This window comes from Phaseolus vulgaris, chromosome 4, assembly GCF_051622355.1.
Source record: "Phaseolus vulgaris cultivar YP4 chromosome 4, ASM5162235v1, whole genome shotgun sequence".
Taxonomy (NCBI): domain Eukaryota; kingdom Viridiplantae; phylum Streptophyta; class Magnoliopsida; order Fabales; family Fabaceae; genus Phaseolus; species Phaseolus vulgaris.
The window spans coordinates 46,787,474-46,804,955 of NC_143501.1; the positions used below are offsets into that span (position 1 = coordinate 46,787,474).

A 17,482-nucleotide genomic window follows, 5' to 3' on the forward strand; every position below is an offset into this window, starting at 1 on the left:
TGAAACAAAAGTAGAATTCATTATCTGTGAAAATTGCATTAAATACAATGAAATAGTCCCAAATAAGTTTAATGATACAGAAATAAGTAATTAGTTTGTACAAGTGGAAATAGAAGTTTTAGGTGGATACATACAATAGAAAACAACAATGTAATACAAAATTTGATATCTCCATAGCCACAAAGCTGGGCTGCTGGTTCACTAAAACTTTCACACAGCCCAGTTGTGACTGTTTCCTAATCCCTATCAACACAAGGATGTTCCAACAATTCTCAGTGCATCAGCACTGCAGCCTCTTGCACAAGAGGCTGCGTAATATGCACAAAATGCTCTGCCTCCCTCTCCACCTCTTCCCAACACTTGTTTGCCCTTTTCCCCTCTTTCATCTTCTTCACAAACGCCACAAACTTCCTCCAGTTATCTGCTTCAAACAGATGAGGGTTCATCCTCAGGTATGTGAATGCACACATCTCTCTGTCACCAGAGTCACCGTCAACATCCAACTGTGATGCCCTTATGATCTGCTCGTGAGCATAATCATCAAAGCGTGGCAGTGCATTTTCGCCAGCAAGTGCCACCTGCGCCTTTTGTGTTGCCAGAGCCACTTGCTTCACCAGCTTCTCAGGAGCACAAAGGGCATCCTGTGGCTGCTCGTGATCGCGCATCTCGATACAGGTGAAGTTGAAAATGGCACCATGGCGTGCCAACATTTGAGCAATGGGCAGGTAGCCATCATGGAAACGGGTGTTGTAATACCCTGCAGTGAGTTCTGGAGCATGAGACCTTGAACCGTAGTGCCAGTGAATGCCAGCAATCTTCACTGAGATCTTAACTCCAGTGTTGTCAAATATCGACTTGGCTGATGTGAGAATCCTATCACCATGGTTCAGCAGCATCTGAGAGTACCATGTGAGGAAAAACTCACCATAATGACTATTCCAGCCTCCACCTTCTTTGCGGAAAAATGGAGTGTCTTCTGGCCAGTTGTTATAGTGCCCAGCATCAGTAGGGCCTGTGCTTCCCCATTCTGGCTTACCCTCAGCTTCAGCAGCAGCTTTTAAGCTTCCCAACATATACTGCACCACACCGCATAATTAAGCATTAGAAATACTAAGCAAACCAAATCTATAGCATTTGAATAATTTTCTCAGTATTTGTAAGAAAATAAAATAAAATTCTTATGCGACAATGATTTTAGAGAAGTTCGATGTATGCTTCTGTAAAAATTAAATACAAAAAAAAAAATGATTTTAACTTACAGAGAGAAACTGAATTCATTTTACGATAAAATGTGCTTTTTAGATTATTATTATTTTTATATTTAAAAAATAACATCTTTTATTCCTGTATTTCTGAAAATGTGGTCCCAATTAAATATAGGATTTAGGATCAAATGTGTTTTGGATCCATTATTTTTACATTAAAAAATAGTATATTTTATTCTTGTATTTCTGAAAATGTGGTCCCAACTAATATAAATAGGAAAATTCGGTTTTCGGATAAATTGTGTTTTGGATGCATTATTTTCATATTAAAAAAATATCATTTTTGGTTGTTTTTTGTATTACTTAAAATGTGGTCCCTAAGCCAAATAGATATGAAACATAAGGTTAGAAATGAAAACCGACCACATCTGTAAAAATATCAACCTTAAAAATGTATATAAAGATGATAAAAAAAAACCAGTTTTGAAATATAGGACTAAAATCATTCTTTGACAAATCTTAAGATATTTTAGAATACATTTACCAACAAAACCAGTTATATACAGAGGGAAACAGAGTATAAGGAAAAAAAACCCAGAAATTTACCTTGTCAAAGCATTGAAAAGCACCAATTCCAGGGAATTTCCATGTCCCGTTTTGCTCCGGGTAAGAAGGGTAGCGCAGCTCACCGGCTGGTCCCATCCCAACTTGAATTTCCTGAATTATTCCAGTAATCGGATTTCAGGTAAGAAGATATAGTGCATAACAAATCACAGCATGACTAAGAAAAACTGTATACAAAGGGTGAAAGTTATTTACCACTATAGTGTCACCAAGGAGGTGCTTGAAAGTGTCTCGGAAAGAATGCATGAAATCAGCATAACATTGAACTGGAGTTCGGCCCTTGAGCACAGGCAAAGTATCACATCCCAGTGATACATACTCATAATTTCTTCTTCCCCATTGATCGGTATATGCTAGATCCTGATCGTTGTTAATCTCCTCCACAACCCATTTGGGCAAGGGAATGCTACACACAAAACAACAACAATCTCATAAGCCCACCAAGAACACAAATGGAATTCCAGAACAGTGCGAGATGCAAGACTGATAGCGATAACATCGAGAAAATCACACAGATAAGAACTGGTATTTAGGGATCTAGAAGTTTCAACTTGCCACATTTGGATTATTGGATAGAATTGATTTTATTTAAGAAAATGAGAATTTTAAAATATTTTAAAAAAAATTGATTGAAAAGCAAAGTAAGATCTCGGGACCACTAACTTATAGGTGGATCCTAAAAACTTTTTTCTACTTTTTTGTGGGGATAACGACGTGAATGCGTGGAACTAGAGTCTTCACGTGGTTCCATTTTTGGGACTTTTCATAGGCTAAGCCACACACCTTTCTCATGTATTTTATCTACTTTTCACTAGAACCACAAAGAACGAAACCAAATCAGACACGCAGCACCGTCATCACCACGCCTCTTTAAATAATAATATTTTCAAAAAATTATTTTTTGAATTATTGTGATTATAATAAAAATTGAAACTTACTTTATCCCTAATTTTAAGAGAGTGTAAACTCATTCCAAAGAGTACAAGGATTAACATTTAATTGACTTAATAATTTCCAATCATTATGAAAATAAAACACTAATAATTCAGCAAAAAGAGAAAAAGGCTAAATAATACTTAAGACCCAATAATACTTAATAATTCAAGTTCCTAGTTCATTCAATAGAAAAGCTAATTCTACACTTAGAAGCAAAGTAATACAAGTCCACTCCACCTCACATGCCATGGGTTCATCTCTCCCTACCACAAAACAATGAACGCAAATTTCGGATGAAGATCTTACGTAATTTTGAAAAACGTAAAGAAACTTAAATTGAGCCCTAAAAAACCATTACTTTTTATGTCAAAAAATATGTATCTTACTTTTTATGTTAAATTAATATCTAGATTCCAGAAACATGTAGAACTGTTTTTGTAATTGATTAACTGTCACAAATTATATTTTTTTTCAAGTCGTAATAAACTAAAACTCTTTCTCAAGATCCATTACTATAAAAAAATATTAATCCTAATAATCTATTCACATGCAATTAGATTTCGGTCTTCTTATGTCACTATCCTTCGTTAGTTTACAAATTCATATAAACAAAAAATAATTTAAGAAAAAATAAACCAAAAAGTAATAAACATTCACACACTAACCATTAGAAAATATAGAACAGGAATAAAGAACGAAGAAATGGTATTACTCACGTGCAGGAATCTCCGACGTTACCGCCGCATTGATGAAAGGACATGACGGCCTGAACCTTGAGGCCATGTTTCTTGGCCATTTCCATGAGCTCCACGTACCCGCCCCAATTGTACTCTCCAGGTTTCTCTCTCTCCACCAGACCCCACCACACGTCCATCATCACCCCCTCCACCCCCGCGCTCTTCAGCGCCGCCATCGCCGCGTTCACCGCCTTCCTCCGATTCACCGTGTTCCCCGCCGTCACGCTGTCCAGCGGCATCATCACGAACACCGGCACGCCACTCCCCTCTCCCTTCTTTCCTCCCTCGGCGTGCTCCTTCTCCTCCGCCACCTCCACCTCCGTCGCCAACGCCTTACACACCGCCGACAGATCCGCCCGCACCGCTCTTGCATCCGTCGTCATGCACGGACTCATCGGCGGCGACAGTCCATCCACGCCATCCGTCCTCATCGCCTTGCACTTCAGACTCGTCCCCGGCGACTTCACCACCACCGCCGCCGTCGAATCGCCGTTATTGAAGGAGGACTCCATCGCCGCACCGGCCATGCTCCCGATCTGGTGAGTCATGCTCAACGCCATTTTCGAAATAGCAATCGAATTCAAATCTTGGACAGTTTTGTGATTCAAAATTGGATTGAAAAATTCTCTGAGATTTCCCGATTTACAATTGGATTGAAATCTTCTTTGTTATTAGAATTCTTCCAAAAAAATTGGTAGGATAAGATACGAGCAATGACGAAAAATAGAAACTTGTTTAGGGTTCAGTGAATGAAGTGAGGGGAAAATTGGAGGAAGGGGAGTCCTATTTATAGGGGAAGAGTGAGAGAAATGAGGATAAGGTTAAAATAACAATATTTGGAGAGCCGTTGGTTTGGCGCCACGTGTCTGTTAGTTGCGTGGCGGATTCGGAAACAGGTGAGGAATGGACGGTGGGATGACGAAGGCGCGTGAAGGATTCAGAAAGTGTGGTAGGGAGAGATCCCTTGGATGATGGAAAGGAGACACGTGAGGGGTCACGTGGCTTAAGGAGATACGAGTGAGGCAAAAGAACGGACAGATTAGGATCTCATCTCATTTGCAACTTGCCACGTGTCAAATCTGGACGGTTATGGATTTCATTCTACCAAATTCACCATTGTCTCATGTAACTTCCTTTTTTTTTCAAAACATTGCTTTTATTACAATAATTAGTATTAGGATTCTTTAGGACAAATTTTACTTGCTATTTTTCATAATCCTATTTTTCTTAAATAGTTGTTTTAATTTTTAATGAAATCAATAACTAATTCTATCTATTTATATAATAAATATGGATTAGTAGTCATTTTACTTTTCCAAAATGGAGATGAGTATTAAAATTTTCTTATGTTATGAATAATAATTATTACACTGATTTTTAATTATTTTTCTGTATTTTTTATTTGATAGTCTTAAGTGATTAGTGAACTTTGAGATTGTATAATTTAAGTTATAGTTGTATTTATAAATAAAATGTAACTATCTTTACTTTCATAAATTATTTTTGTTACCTTCTATTGATGTTATTTTGTTTAAATTTTTTAAATCGTTTATTATTCGTTCTTTATTTATTTTTGTGTTTTTATAATTATAATAACTATTATTGTTATAAACAATCTTTGAAACAAAATAATAAATTATTAATAACTCACTCGGGGACGAAGTCTCATACATAAATGAAACAGTATATAATTTTTAGGGTAGTGTTTATGTTTGAAGTCATGTTTGCATATATAATTTTTAGAGAAGTTGTAAGAATAACTTTTTTTTTCATAAAAAGTGGAAAAAGTAAAGGATAAATGAAAAGAAAAAAAATTGAGAAACTAACAAACAAAACAAAAATCTACGTTATCTATATTGTGATAAGGTAGTTGGTTTGGCCACAACCTACCAAAACTTTTTTAAAATTTTTTTATTAAGAATTATTAGAAAAATATGAAAACATGTTTTTTTTTATAGATATGTTGATTCTGATTATGATTTATGGAATTGTATAGACAAAGTGGGTCTAGACACAGTATTTGGAACTGGATTTAACAATGGTTTTTTATCCCTCGGTCACTTCTCATTCATTCTTCTCGTACTCATAATCCGGTTAGGAGGAGTTAACCTGCAAAAGGTTCTCCAACAATCAAATCAATACTTTGTATAAGAGTATAATGTATTTGATAAAAACATACATTACTCCTTTGTAAAATGCTTATTTATAGTGTTTGGTAGTGAACTATTTGATTCATGGATCGTATTTAGCGCATATTTTCAATCAATCAATGTTAGTTGATTTCTCATAGTTTTGATGGGATGTAGTCTGGATTTGTAGGGAGGTTACCCTGATTTATAGGATGTTTCCTTACTTGTCATTTATGTTTCAATTTGTTCTTTATGTGGTTGATCACTCGATCGATCAGTCAATGATACTAGATAAAATGACTCATTTGACCCGTAATGTGGTTGATCAGTCAATGCTACCGAGTGATGTGACTCATTCAGTCTGTTATGTGATTATTTACCTGATCGATCGATCAATGATACTAAGTGACATGACTCTCATTCAACCCCGATCGATACAATTTATACATTCATATATTCACTAAGTGTATCACTTATATATTTTATAATTTAAATTGATGTAAAGCATTAGATTATGACATTTTAAGTATTTTCAAGAATATTAACTCAAATACTTTGATTAAGAGCTTATTTTTCATATTATCTAATTAAAAAATTATACTTTAATAATGTGCGTGAATTTGTTTTCATATTTTTCACGTACTGTGTCTCCTATATCTTATTGTTATAGGAGCATGATGTATCTTGCTTATTGTACTTATATGATATAAATTGTTGGAAATTTGTTAATAACATATAGTTCTTAACCTACAAGAATACATTGTGATAAAATGAAATAAATTCTTCATTATCTTAACAAAGAGATAAGTAGTGTTTGTACACACAAGTAAGTTTTCGATGCTCAAGTTGGTTACTTAAATTTAATATTACTTTTAGTCTTAATTATAAAAAAATAGAAGACCAATTTCAATTTTTTTTCTATATACTAATTTAATTTTAAACATGATTTTAATATTTTCAAATATAACTCTGGTTAGTTTTAGTCCTTACTGAATTTTTTTATATATTTTTTTTATATAAAAGCTTCCATATAAGACAATTTTTTTTATATTTTAAATCTTTGATAATTTTATGGTTATTCTAATATTTTTTTTCTTTTCTTATCATTGATCATTAATTTTCATTTTTAGAATACAATAAGAATTAACATAAGGGAAATTAATTTTATTTTTATAATTTAATTTATATTTTGAACGATATTGTCTTGTATAAAGATAATGTTTAGGCATTTAATCAATGTGAAGATTAAATTAAGATTTTGGAAATATTTTACGTTAAAAATAATGTGTTAGAACTCAATTTTGATTTAGCTTTTGTTAGAAATTAGTATTTTAAAATTTGGAATGTTATAATATAAGAAAAATGGTAACAATTGATAATTTAAATACAAATTTAAAGTGTTATGTCATAAGGAAAAAATAATTTTAATTGATAATTTACACCAAATGCATATAATTTAATAATTTAGTTTAACAATTATTTATAACTATTAACAAGTTTTTCAACTTTAACTAATTTTCCATCTTGTGGATTAGTTATGTGAAACATTACATACATAATTAGGATAAAACTAGATATTGTGACATTCAAATCTAGTATAGAGATTGAAGAACAAAATTTAATACATATATTTTTTTGAATAATCAAAACCTAGGTGAAGATTAAAAGTCAAAATAAGTCACAAGATTTTGGATTATATTGTCTCAGTTAGACCAGAAAAATCAATTGCAAGAAGAAGCTTCTTTTGCCTCAAAGTTGGACTCTATAACTAGGCCAAGAGGTTTAAGCAAAATTTAATAAATACACACATTTAAATTTATATAAGTATTCGTATTTTTAAAAATAATATGAAATAGTCAATAAAAAACATATTTTCATATAATATCTTCAACTTTCTCTCTCTCACTTTCGTTACCTTCTTCAATGGCATGCTTCAAATGCATCAACCACCACCCATCATTCAGTTTAATCGCATTCTAGGATCACTTAAGAAGTTATTCCCACCATGTTGGAGATCCCACATTGACTAGATATTAGAGTCTTTCATAGCATATAAGTGGGTGCAAACCTTATTTTAAGAACCGGTTTTATGAGATTAAGTTAGGCTTATATAATTTGACAAAAGTCTAACGAAAAAATCTTAACTGAAGAGATAATTTGACTAAAGTTTAACAAAAAAGACAAACAAATTTCTAGAAAATTGCCATGTTGGGTTGGAGGTAACAGTAGGTAGCAAGGTGAATACTCTACAAGTTCATTGATTGATCTAATTGTGAGGTGATAGAATGACTTCTACGTTTCTTCCTGTATCTCCATGCAACCTGAATTCGAATTGCTGCCAAGGATCGCCAGTAAGGTGATTCATACCTGCCATAACAAAACGATCAAATGATCATGACAGAACCATGAATTTGAAGAAAAGAAAGTGGGTTTATTACTAGTGAAATTCTCAAACTTGTGACACATAACTATATATGAAAAACAAAGTAATCACAAAGCATTAAAATTTATTCATAGAAAATCATTTCATTGGTATAATAGGCTTTCATCTCTTCTGTTCTTAGAATTCTTCTTAACATAGACAAGACTAGAAAACCTGGAAATAAATGACCTTAGAGATCCTTGAACACGAAGATTCCGCAAGAATCTCATGAACCGGCTTGTGACTTCTTCAAGATCTTCAGCTCGGATTGAAAATGCCTCCACATTTGTTAGGCACTTCACTGTCCTGTTGCTAAGCCACCTCTGCCCTGGAAGCCTTACTTTTTTACCATCTGCAAGTGAAAAAAAAATGTTGATTACTTGTGCTGTTTCTCGTTTGGTGTTTTTGCTTATTTCCTAGTGAAGTGTGGTTAACAAGCATGTTGCCATTATACCAAGTATAGCTATACCTGTGCTTACAGAAGAAGAATTTTCAAGATACCATGTCAGAAGTTCTTCACCACAAACATCTCCTTCAGACAAGGGAACTCCAACTCCATCTCCTCCAATGCTCTCCAATTTTCCACGCACAATAAAGACCATCTTCTCAACTATACAACCTTGGTTCAAAATTATACTTCCTTTTATGTATGTCTTCTGTCTCAGTCTCTCACAAACGGCATCCAAGACAGGCTCATCCATAAGGGTGAATATTCGAACCTACCAACGTTAAGTAAAAGAGTCAAATATTTCATGTCAAGTTGCATAGTGATGTTAGAGTTGCATAGTGATGCCTAACATGAAAACTTTATATATAAAAAAAAAGTCAAATATTTGTTGGAACTTGATGTATGGTGTTGGTTTGACCATGAAGATCATAAAGCTTTGCCTTCAAAATATTTAAATTTAAGTTCCATCCTTCATTTATAGTTTCTTACTCAGAGAGAAAAGACCTAAGGACTACACAACTTCATCCAATATGTTAACAGCAATCATTCTCATAGCAATCATTATAAATGGTGTTACTATAATAACATCATTATGCCACAAGTATTGTAGTGCATACTTTCTTAACAAATTTGAAGAGATGACGTCTTATGTCTCTCTGAAGATCTTCTGGCAAATTCTCTAGAATTATTTCTTCATTCACCCCTTTTGTTGCAGCCCAATTATACTGTTCAGACCTTCGTATTTTCCTGCATAAGAAATATTAATCTATCACTTATACATTAAGTGTGGTATATCAATATAATTTGTTAAAGAAATTTGAAATATTTGGTACTTTCTTAGATCTTCTGGTAAACGACGATGCCTCATCCATTGCTCAACATCGCGGCCTCTGAGTTGCATTTCTAGCCTTCTGCAAGTGACATGTAAGAAAATATATCAGATGCATTGTAATATAAGAACACTATAAAAAAAATTAAGACTTAGTTGTAGATAAGTTATGTGTGTACCTTCTTCCAAGACCTTGAAGAAAGTTATGTATGTTTCCAATGAGAACTGCAAAAAGCAAGAGTCCCAATCCTATAATGGCCATTGTAAAAAGGACTTCTCCCCAAAACGTGCTTGGGGTTAAACTGCCAGCGAGAGTACTAATTTGCTGCATTAAACATACTGTAGATATTATACTACAATTGGGAAGGCATCAAATCATTCATGTTCTGTCACTGAAGAGCTTAAGTTAGAGTTCGTTTGCTCTGGACTTTATGATATGTTCTAGAGTTCACTGGGTGCCAAATAAGTTAACAAAGAAAAAGGGTTTGCAGATGGTAACATGTGAGAAACTTTTCAATCATGCCATAATGAAAAAAATTATGTTTGGCTGAAACACTTCTTCGGAACAACTTGAATGGCTTGAACACCAATCAAGAGTGAGTGAACACTTCTGCTTAAACACTTCTCAAACACTCAAATCATAAAAGGATAAACATTCAACTTATATTGAAAGACTCATTTGTAACATTGTTTTGCGAGATTTGGTTCCATATAACTTAGTTGTTTTTAACTTAGCATTCTATCTGTGTAGATAATTGTTATATGAAAACTAAAAAGCTTACATCTTCCTAGATATGCTGCATACATGCATTCAGATTTGCACCGAAATCAATATTCATACCTTACATGTACTAAATGTACATAATTACTGCTAAAGGAACAAATAAAGAAAAGAATGAGATGCATACCTGGAACCCCCAGAATAGAGAATAAATATATTTGTTAGGCACACTGATATCCATGGTAAGAGGTACAGTATTGACATAGATCCCATATTGGAAACCACCGGGTGAGGGATTCAAACAAGCAATGGCATCTGTGTTGTTGTTCCATAGAGCTGATGCTTGGTCAAAATACTTGCTTCTGATATAACCTTGTCTTCCACAATCAATGATTGTCATGCATCTATCAATATGAGTCTTTCCACAAGCATCTCGCAAGCATTGATTAACCCTCTATAAGGAAGATGTACAAAAAGAGACAGTAAGATAATAGCAACCTTTGTTTACTGAACCAAATTCCTGATTCCAATTGGACCACATTCTTTAAAGAATCCAAGACTATGGTAGCTGAATTGTACAATCAATATCAATAAATTAATTAGAAGGATTAAATTTATAGCATATACTGATATCATACAGACAAGACAGTAACACTTCATTTTGCCTGTACTATGTGCAATATCACTTGGAAAACAGAGTCATTCATGTGAATCCAGTACTATTTCTTTTGCTTTTTTTACAGTGAGGGTACAAATAATGAAATTCAGCAAGGAAGAAATTCATTCTTGTTTTCCTGCTTTTGAAAAAATGTACCATAAATCTTGTTTGGTGAATTTTGTATTGAGAGCTGAAGGAAACTGTAGCAGTGGTTTGAAGAGTATAGAAGTCAAGGAAACAAGTTAAAATAGAAACTGAATTATGTTTTCATAGCAAACAAATAAAAAAATTGACAACAAAAACAAATTATGTTTCGTTTTAGTTTTAAACAAAGACTTAATCAAACATTCTCTTTCTCATTTAAAAAAAAAGCTTCAAATGTTGTTTTCACTCGCCTGTAGACCAAAGAGATACCAGCAAGAGCCAACAATATGGCTAGCAAGCATGAAAATGAGAAGATTTATGATGAAATTTGCCCAAGCTGACTCAAATATAAATCCTGTTGGAGATTGTCCTATTAGCAGAGGCAGGATCCTGAATAATTTGGGAATATACTGCACAAGGATAGCTGCACGCAGAAGATTCTTTGCATAGTTTGCTCCAGATGCCCCCAAGCGGCTTGGTAGGACAAAAAATATCATTATCTGCACATATTTCATTATGGCAAGGAGTTTGATGAGCATATACTAAATCCCATTGTTGATTCATTTTTTTAACAGAATAAAAACACTTTCTTTCCCCTTTCACCTATTTGTACATAAGCAGATGATCATATCCACCGAAAATATGTTTCTCAGAATGACAAACCAAAAGTGTAATCAGTTTCAAACTTGAGCAATCTTAGAAGGCGTCAATCATAGCTTAAACTTTGATAGCTAATTAGATACCAATTTATATAAATTTTATGAATAATAATAACTACTTTAGATACCAATAATATTTTTAGTTTATAAGATAATATCTAGTTTAGTCAATGACTAATTATTTTTTGTCTCTAAATTTGGTTTTTATTTAATGGTTTTTTTAGTGTATACATAAAAACAGAAGAAAGTTTTAGTTCAATCTAATTTAGAATATCTATTTTGGTTGTATGATCAACATTAACTTTCTGACTTGAAATACTTCCTGTGCATGGAGTGTTATATACAAAGCTGATGATTTCCAAGAAATGGAAAGAAAGTATCAAGTTTTTGCATTCAACTGTAAGGCTGGATCATAATCCACATTAGAAACTTGAAATATATACAAGTGGATACCCTAAAAATATCAAGTCACAATGAGAAAACTTACAGAAAAAAGAAATAGAAAATAAGCCTTCAGTTAATGAAGAAAGGGAGACAGGAAGAAATTTACCTGAGGAAGAGGAAATACAACAAACAGGTCAAAAAGAAAATAACCCTTCAGATAATGAAGTGCAATTTTCTTGGGATGATCAACTAAATCTCCAGCACCAACCACCCTTGACTCTGGAGAAACATAGGCCAGCCTAAACTGCAAAGGGGCAACTTGATAGTTATTAGTATTAAGCTTTAAATTATGAAAAAGCACAAAACTATACTTCAAATCTCAACAACCATATTCAATATTCACGAAAAACTATTTCTGTTTCTTTTATTTTCCTTCCAATTTCCTCAACTATGGACCATGCTTAGCACACTTTTTTATAAAGGAAGTTAGTTATTGAGAAATCACCTGGAGAAGAATGTTCAAGAAATACACAGTATCATTCAATGTTCTAAGAAAAACAAGTATTTTTCTTGTGTCCCAGTCGATAGCTATACATTTGTCATCCTGCATACAATGAATGGGAAAAATGTATAGTAAATTTGCAAAAGAAACAGTAACTTGAAAATGTCAGAACTACTTATCATATAACTTAGACGATTTTTTCAATTAAATAAAATGAAAACAATCACACCTTCTGTACATAGATTAGAAACAAAAATAATGGATCCACGAAAATTGCTCCCATGCAAAAAATGGCCAAAAGCTTGTTCCAATGTTGTACAACTTTTGAGTGAGGATTCATAACTCCAGGAACACATGAAGTGCAGAAAGAGAGAAATTTTCTCCCAAAACCCTTGGCATCCCCATAAAGAGCACTGTGGAAGTGAAACTGTAAGCATGAGTTAAAATAAGCTTCATTGTGTAGCGAAGTATACAAAAGGAAATATAAAAGGCCACAATAAGATCAAGAACTGTGAGAGTAAAGTTTGTCAGTGGCCTTCAGTGAGTGTTGAACAAACAAGGAGACAACTGAAAATTGTCAATCGAAAGTGCATGCACAACTGAAAACTGAAAAGTTCTCTTATTATGCCACAATATATTTAACATGAACTTCAAAATATGGAAGTCCATGATTTCTAAACAAAAGTAGTAGTTTATTACCTGGGAATCAAACACAGTGGAAGATTTTGGATGAACTTCAAAGTATGGAAGTCCATGATTTCTAAACAAAAGTAGTAGTTTATTACCTGGGAATCAAACACAGTGGAAGATTTTGGAAGTCTTTGCATAGAGGCCTTGAAGTAAGTAGGGCAAGTAGTACAACAAGGATCATTACATGTTCCCAGTAGCCTGGACCTCACCAAGTGTTCATTCTTTCTATCATAGTTGTTACTGCAATGATTTTCATCTTTCAGGCTAAGAATACAAATTTTTTCTGTCTTGCTATCCACTACTTTGTTTCCTTTCACAACTTTAGTGTGATGCAAAGGATTTTCAGTTCCATTGGTAGCATATAGTGGCCCACTCATATGCATTAAGGAGGGTTTTCTTACACTAGGAAGTGGACCAGAATGTCCCACAAGACTAGTTTCTCTGTCATATGGCTCCATGGAGACCACAGGAACAGAAATTGAAGCACTTCTTGTCCTTGATACAACCTTCCCAAACCTAAAATGTTCATTCTGTTGTGCATGTGTTTCGGATGGCCTATGCTCCCCATCTTTTTCAAAATTAGCCATGTTTGTTGATTCTGCAAATTTTAATGAAATTAACAAAATAATCATTGCATATGTTTCTGCACCATGTCAATTTTAAAATCAAACACTTCAGTGTAAGTTGAACTTGAAAGGGAGAAGGTAAACCATAAAACAACCAATATTATTAGATAACCAGTGCTGTATGAAAAGTCAAAGATGATACCATATGGAAAGCAAGATCATAATTGTCATGAGGCAGAGTCAATACAATAATAAATTTGTGCCTAAACAATTAAGAAATTGATGGAGTAGCAAGTGTAAGTAAAAAAGTTCTACATTGAATAGAAATATGCAACTTGAGTATCATATACGTGAAAAGAATTAATACACCTAAAAGTTTAAAGTTTTGAGCTGAATATATGATGTCAAATTCACTTATATATAGTTTGCTAGTTTATTAATAAGTTAAAATAGAATAGATTTAAGATTTCAAAGATTCAATGACCAGAACTAATAGTAAAATCATTGAAATGCTTGTACCATGCAACCTCTCTAATTTCTATGAAAACATCTGCAGTCATGTTTAGACAAACTTCTGCATAATGACTTCCAGAAAAGAAAATGAAATGAGTTTCTTCCTAAGTTAAAATAGCTCATGTACAACTCAAAACTAATTTTGTTAAAAAGTATAGAAGAGAACTTCTACAAATCAGTTTATATATAAACTCATTTTTAAATTATGAAGAGATTTATTTCATGTTTTCTTTTTCTTTTTCTCTTCAGAAGTTTTTCCTGAGAAGTTTGTGAATATATGTTCTATATATTCACTGCTCCTTCCATATGCATCTCTGCTTGAATTCGAATTAAGCTGTCACATAGCAACACGATGAGGCACTATATGATGAAAAGGATAAGCACTAACACAGCACTACTCAAAGCCTTTTCAAGCTTGATGGAGTTGGTTACATGCATGAATGAAAAGATGCCATTGTGTTTTGTAAAAAGCCAATACTTTAGGAGTCTTCCTTCAATAATTTTACTTACAATCTTTCATAGTCTATCTATAACTCTAGTTATTGGAATATCCTCCATATATGTGCATGAATAAACAGCAATAACTAAGAAAAACAAGAGAGAAAAGAAACACAGAGAGTAATTAAGACCTGACTGGAGAAAATCACAGTGAAAAGTCCAGCAACTATGCTTTTGTGATTGAAGTTAAAGCATGCATTGTTGTGAGGTTGTTGATTATGGGATAAATGGAGAGGTTTGTTTGTGTAAATATGAACAAAGTGTATGAGAGAGAGAGAGAGAGGTGATGATTTGCAATGCAACAAAGTGATAGTTGTGACTTGAAATGCAAGGACGGAGCAAGAAAACATCTTTGTTGGATGTTACTTTGTTATCCACGAAACTGCAACAAAGCTCGTGAGTTAGATAATAGCTAGCATGTGATAAGTATTGGTTTGGATTTTCATGTTTTTTTAATGCTTATGTATTTTTCTGTCTGTTTTAAACTTGATCCTTCAAATGAATGTTTTTAGATTTGAATATTTTTCTATGTCTGCAAATAGAACAATATTTGCTTTTACTCCTTCAAAATAATGGTTTCTTTTATAAAAACATGTTAGATTTGATCTTTTCTATTTAAAAAAAATTGTCTCTTTTTAATCCTTTTTCTTTTAATACAAATGATTCATTTTTATAAATGAGAGATAAAAAGAAGACATTTTTTATCTGAGAGAATAATTTTTAATTCAATTCTTATACATATTATTATTTTAAAATTGATCCCCATTATTTGTGGATGTATTGATATCTTGAAATTGGTATTAAATTATAGTAAAATGTAAGTTGCTGATAAAAAAAAATAGTAAAATGTAAGCACCAAATTGAAAACTAACTGTGACATATAGAAAAACTAAATATATTTTTACATATTTTTTTACAACTTGAACTATTCAGTGAGTTATACATCTTCTAGTATTAATTATGATGATGAGATATGTATGTGTTATTCTATTTCATCTCCTTTTTAAACATTTAATATATTTTAGGATTTGTTTTCCTAGGTTCAGTATCGGTCAAGCATTGCTTAGAAGTTAAGATCAATGTTAATTCATTCTTAATCTTTTGAGACACAAACAAAATCATGACGGAGATTTGAGTTTTAAAATGGACAATATTTCAAATACAGTGATTGACTTTATCTTAACAAACTTAAATCGAAACAAAATTAATTTTAAAAACTATTAATATACTAATCTTATTTAGTGAAAAATAACAAATAAAAAAGAAAAAGTAATCCAAATAAAAAAATAATATAAAAAAATTATCAATCACAAAATATAGAGGGATCATAAACTAAATAGAACAACTAAAAAAAAATATTTTCTTTAATTTTAGACTAATATCAAATTTAGTCAATATAACAACTAATATTTTTTATCTTTAAAATTAATTTTTATTTAATAATTTATTTTAATGATAACCCAATATATAATCATGCAATTTATTTGTGGTAAATGCAATCATGCTATTATACAAACAGATTAAAGGCATCTTAGGCTGGATCAGTGAAACATGATGATGAACATCCAATTAGCATATAATCTAAAATACTCACATGATTTAAATAACACCAAATTGAAAAATAATGACAAAACAAAACACAACCACCAAGACAAAGATTCAGAGATCCAACATTCTACAAACACAAATATAAGAAAGAAAAAGATGGGAAAGAGAAGATAAAAGGAATGTTGAAATGAAATATTCATATTGTTACCTTCACAAAGGCCTAAGATAAGAGAGTGTTCTTCCTCCACTTTTTTCTTTTCACTTCCAAAACTTCAAATCTGTGTTCAAATATCATAGAAAAACAAAAGGGGTGTGAAAACTTCACAACAGTTGCATATTCTTTCTGTGTCCACAGAAAAACAAAGGAAAAACAAAAAAAAAGTAGGATGAAGAAAAAAAGGTTTATCAACAGTAATTGCTTTGTGTGTAGGGAATGTAATAAGAAAATTTGGAAAAAAAGGGAGAAGCTAATTAAATGTTAAGTAAAAATCAAAGCTAATTAAATGTTAAGTAAAAATCAAAGCTAATTAAATATACTACTTTTTAATTACTCTGACTTTGGATAAAATCTTATCATTTTACTCATTAGTGTACGTGTAAGCTTTTGGTACATGAAATAAGAAGTTAATTAATATTTTAGATTTAAGGGATGATTAAAAATGCTGAATTTAATAAAAATATTATTATCTTTGCTCTAAAATTATTGTAATTTTAATTAGTATTTTTTTTTAAAATTACAAAATCAGCTAATGTTCTCGATTTTTAATGATTTTTTTATTCTCAATATTTTTCAAATTAATCATTTTATCTGTTTCAATAAAAATAATGTACTTACTAAGAGACTTAAGTGATTTTGATATAATTGTTTTAAAAAGCGATATATTTATTACTATTATTATTAATTTGTGTGAAAAATTTAAACTACAATAGGAAATTATGTGTAATTTCTTAATATTGTTATTGTTTTAATTGATTATTCATTTACTTCTAATATACTATTGATGCATGAAGTTTTAAGGTATACCCAAGAAAATACTTAATACATCTCATAAAAACATAATTTTTAAAAGAAGTGTCAGTTTAGTTTTTAATACAAATGCAATATTAATTTATTAATTTATATGCTTAATGAATAACACCACACATAAAAAAAGTTAAAAGGTTTTCTTGTTGAGTATGTTTAGACAAACTGTTCCCAAAAGATTTTAACGATATAAAAAATAATATTTTTTTGATAAATTAAAATTAACTTATGAAAAAATTTAAAAA

General features: G+C 31.9%; 2 protein-coding genes across 3 annotated transcripts; both read right to left on the minus strand.

Annotated features, from left to right (window-relative positions):
- On the minus strand, positions 1 to 4,304 carry BAM1 (beta-amylase 1). The gene is made up of 4 exons (XM_068647033.2): positions 3,482 to 4,304; positions 2,025 to 2,235; positions 1,812 to 1,922; positions 1 to 1,076 (listed from the first exon to the last, which is right to left on the minus strand). The coding sequence occupies exons 1-4, from the start codon at positions 4,060 to 4,062 to the stop codon at positions 273 to 275; spliced, it is 1,707 nt and encodes a 568-aa protein (XP_068503134.1). The 5' UTR covers positions 4,063 to 4,304; the 3' UTR covers positions 1 to 272.
- A 3,403-nt stretch (positions 4,305 to 7,707) lies between these two features.
- On the minus strand, positions 7,708 to 16,626 carry LOC137837875 (putative cyclic nucleotide-gated ion channel 20, chloroplastic). 2 transcript variants are annotated; one of them, XM_068647034.2, is made up of 13 exons: positions 16,422 to 16,626; positions 13,184 to 13,686; positions 12,628 to 12,825; positions 12,402 to 12,500; positions 12,063 to 12,200; positions 11,105 to 11,353; positions 10,239 to 10,505; positions 9,510 to 9,655; positions 9,335 to 9,412; positions 9,119 to 9,248; positions 8,523 to 8,772; positions 8,243 to 8,405; positions 7,708 to 7,998 (listed from the first exon to the last, which is right to left on the minus strand). In XM_068647034.2, the coding sequence occupies exons 2-13, from the start codon at positions 13,673 to 13,675 to the stop codon at positions 7,878 to 7,880; spliced, it is 2,331 nt and encodes a 776-aa protein (XP_068503135.1). In that variant the 5' UTR covers positions 13,676 to 13,686; positions 16,422 to 16,626; the 3' UTR covers positions 7,708 to 7,877. The 2 variants fall into 2 exon arrangements, with proteins under 2 accessions (XP_068503135.1, XP_068503136.1); XM_068647035.2 differs by lacking the exon at positions 16,422 to 16,626 and adding an exon at positions 14,797 to 14,962.
- Between the last annotated feature and the right edge of the window lie 856 nt (positions 16,627 to 17,482).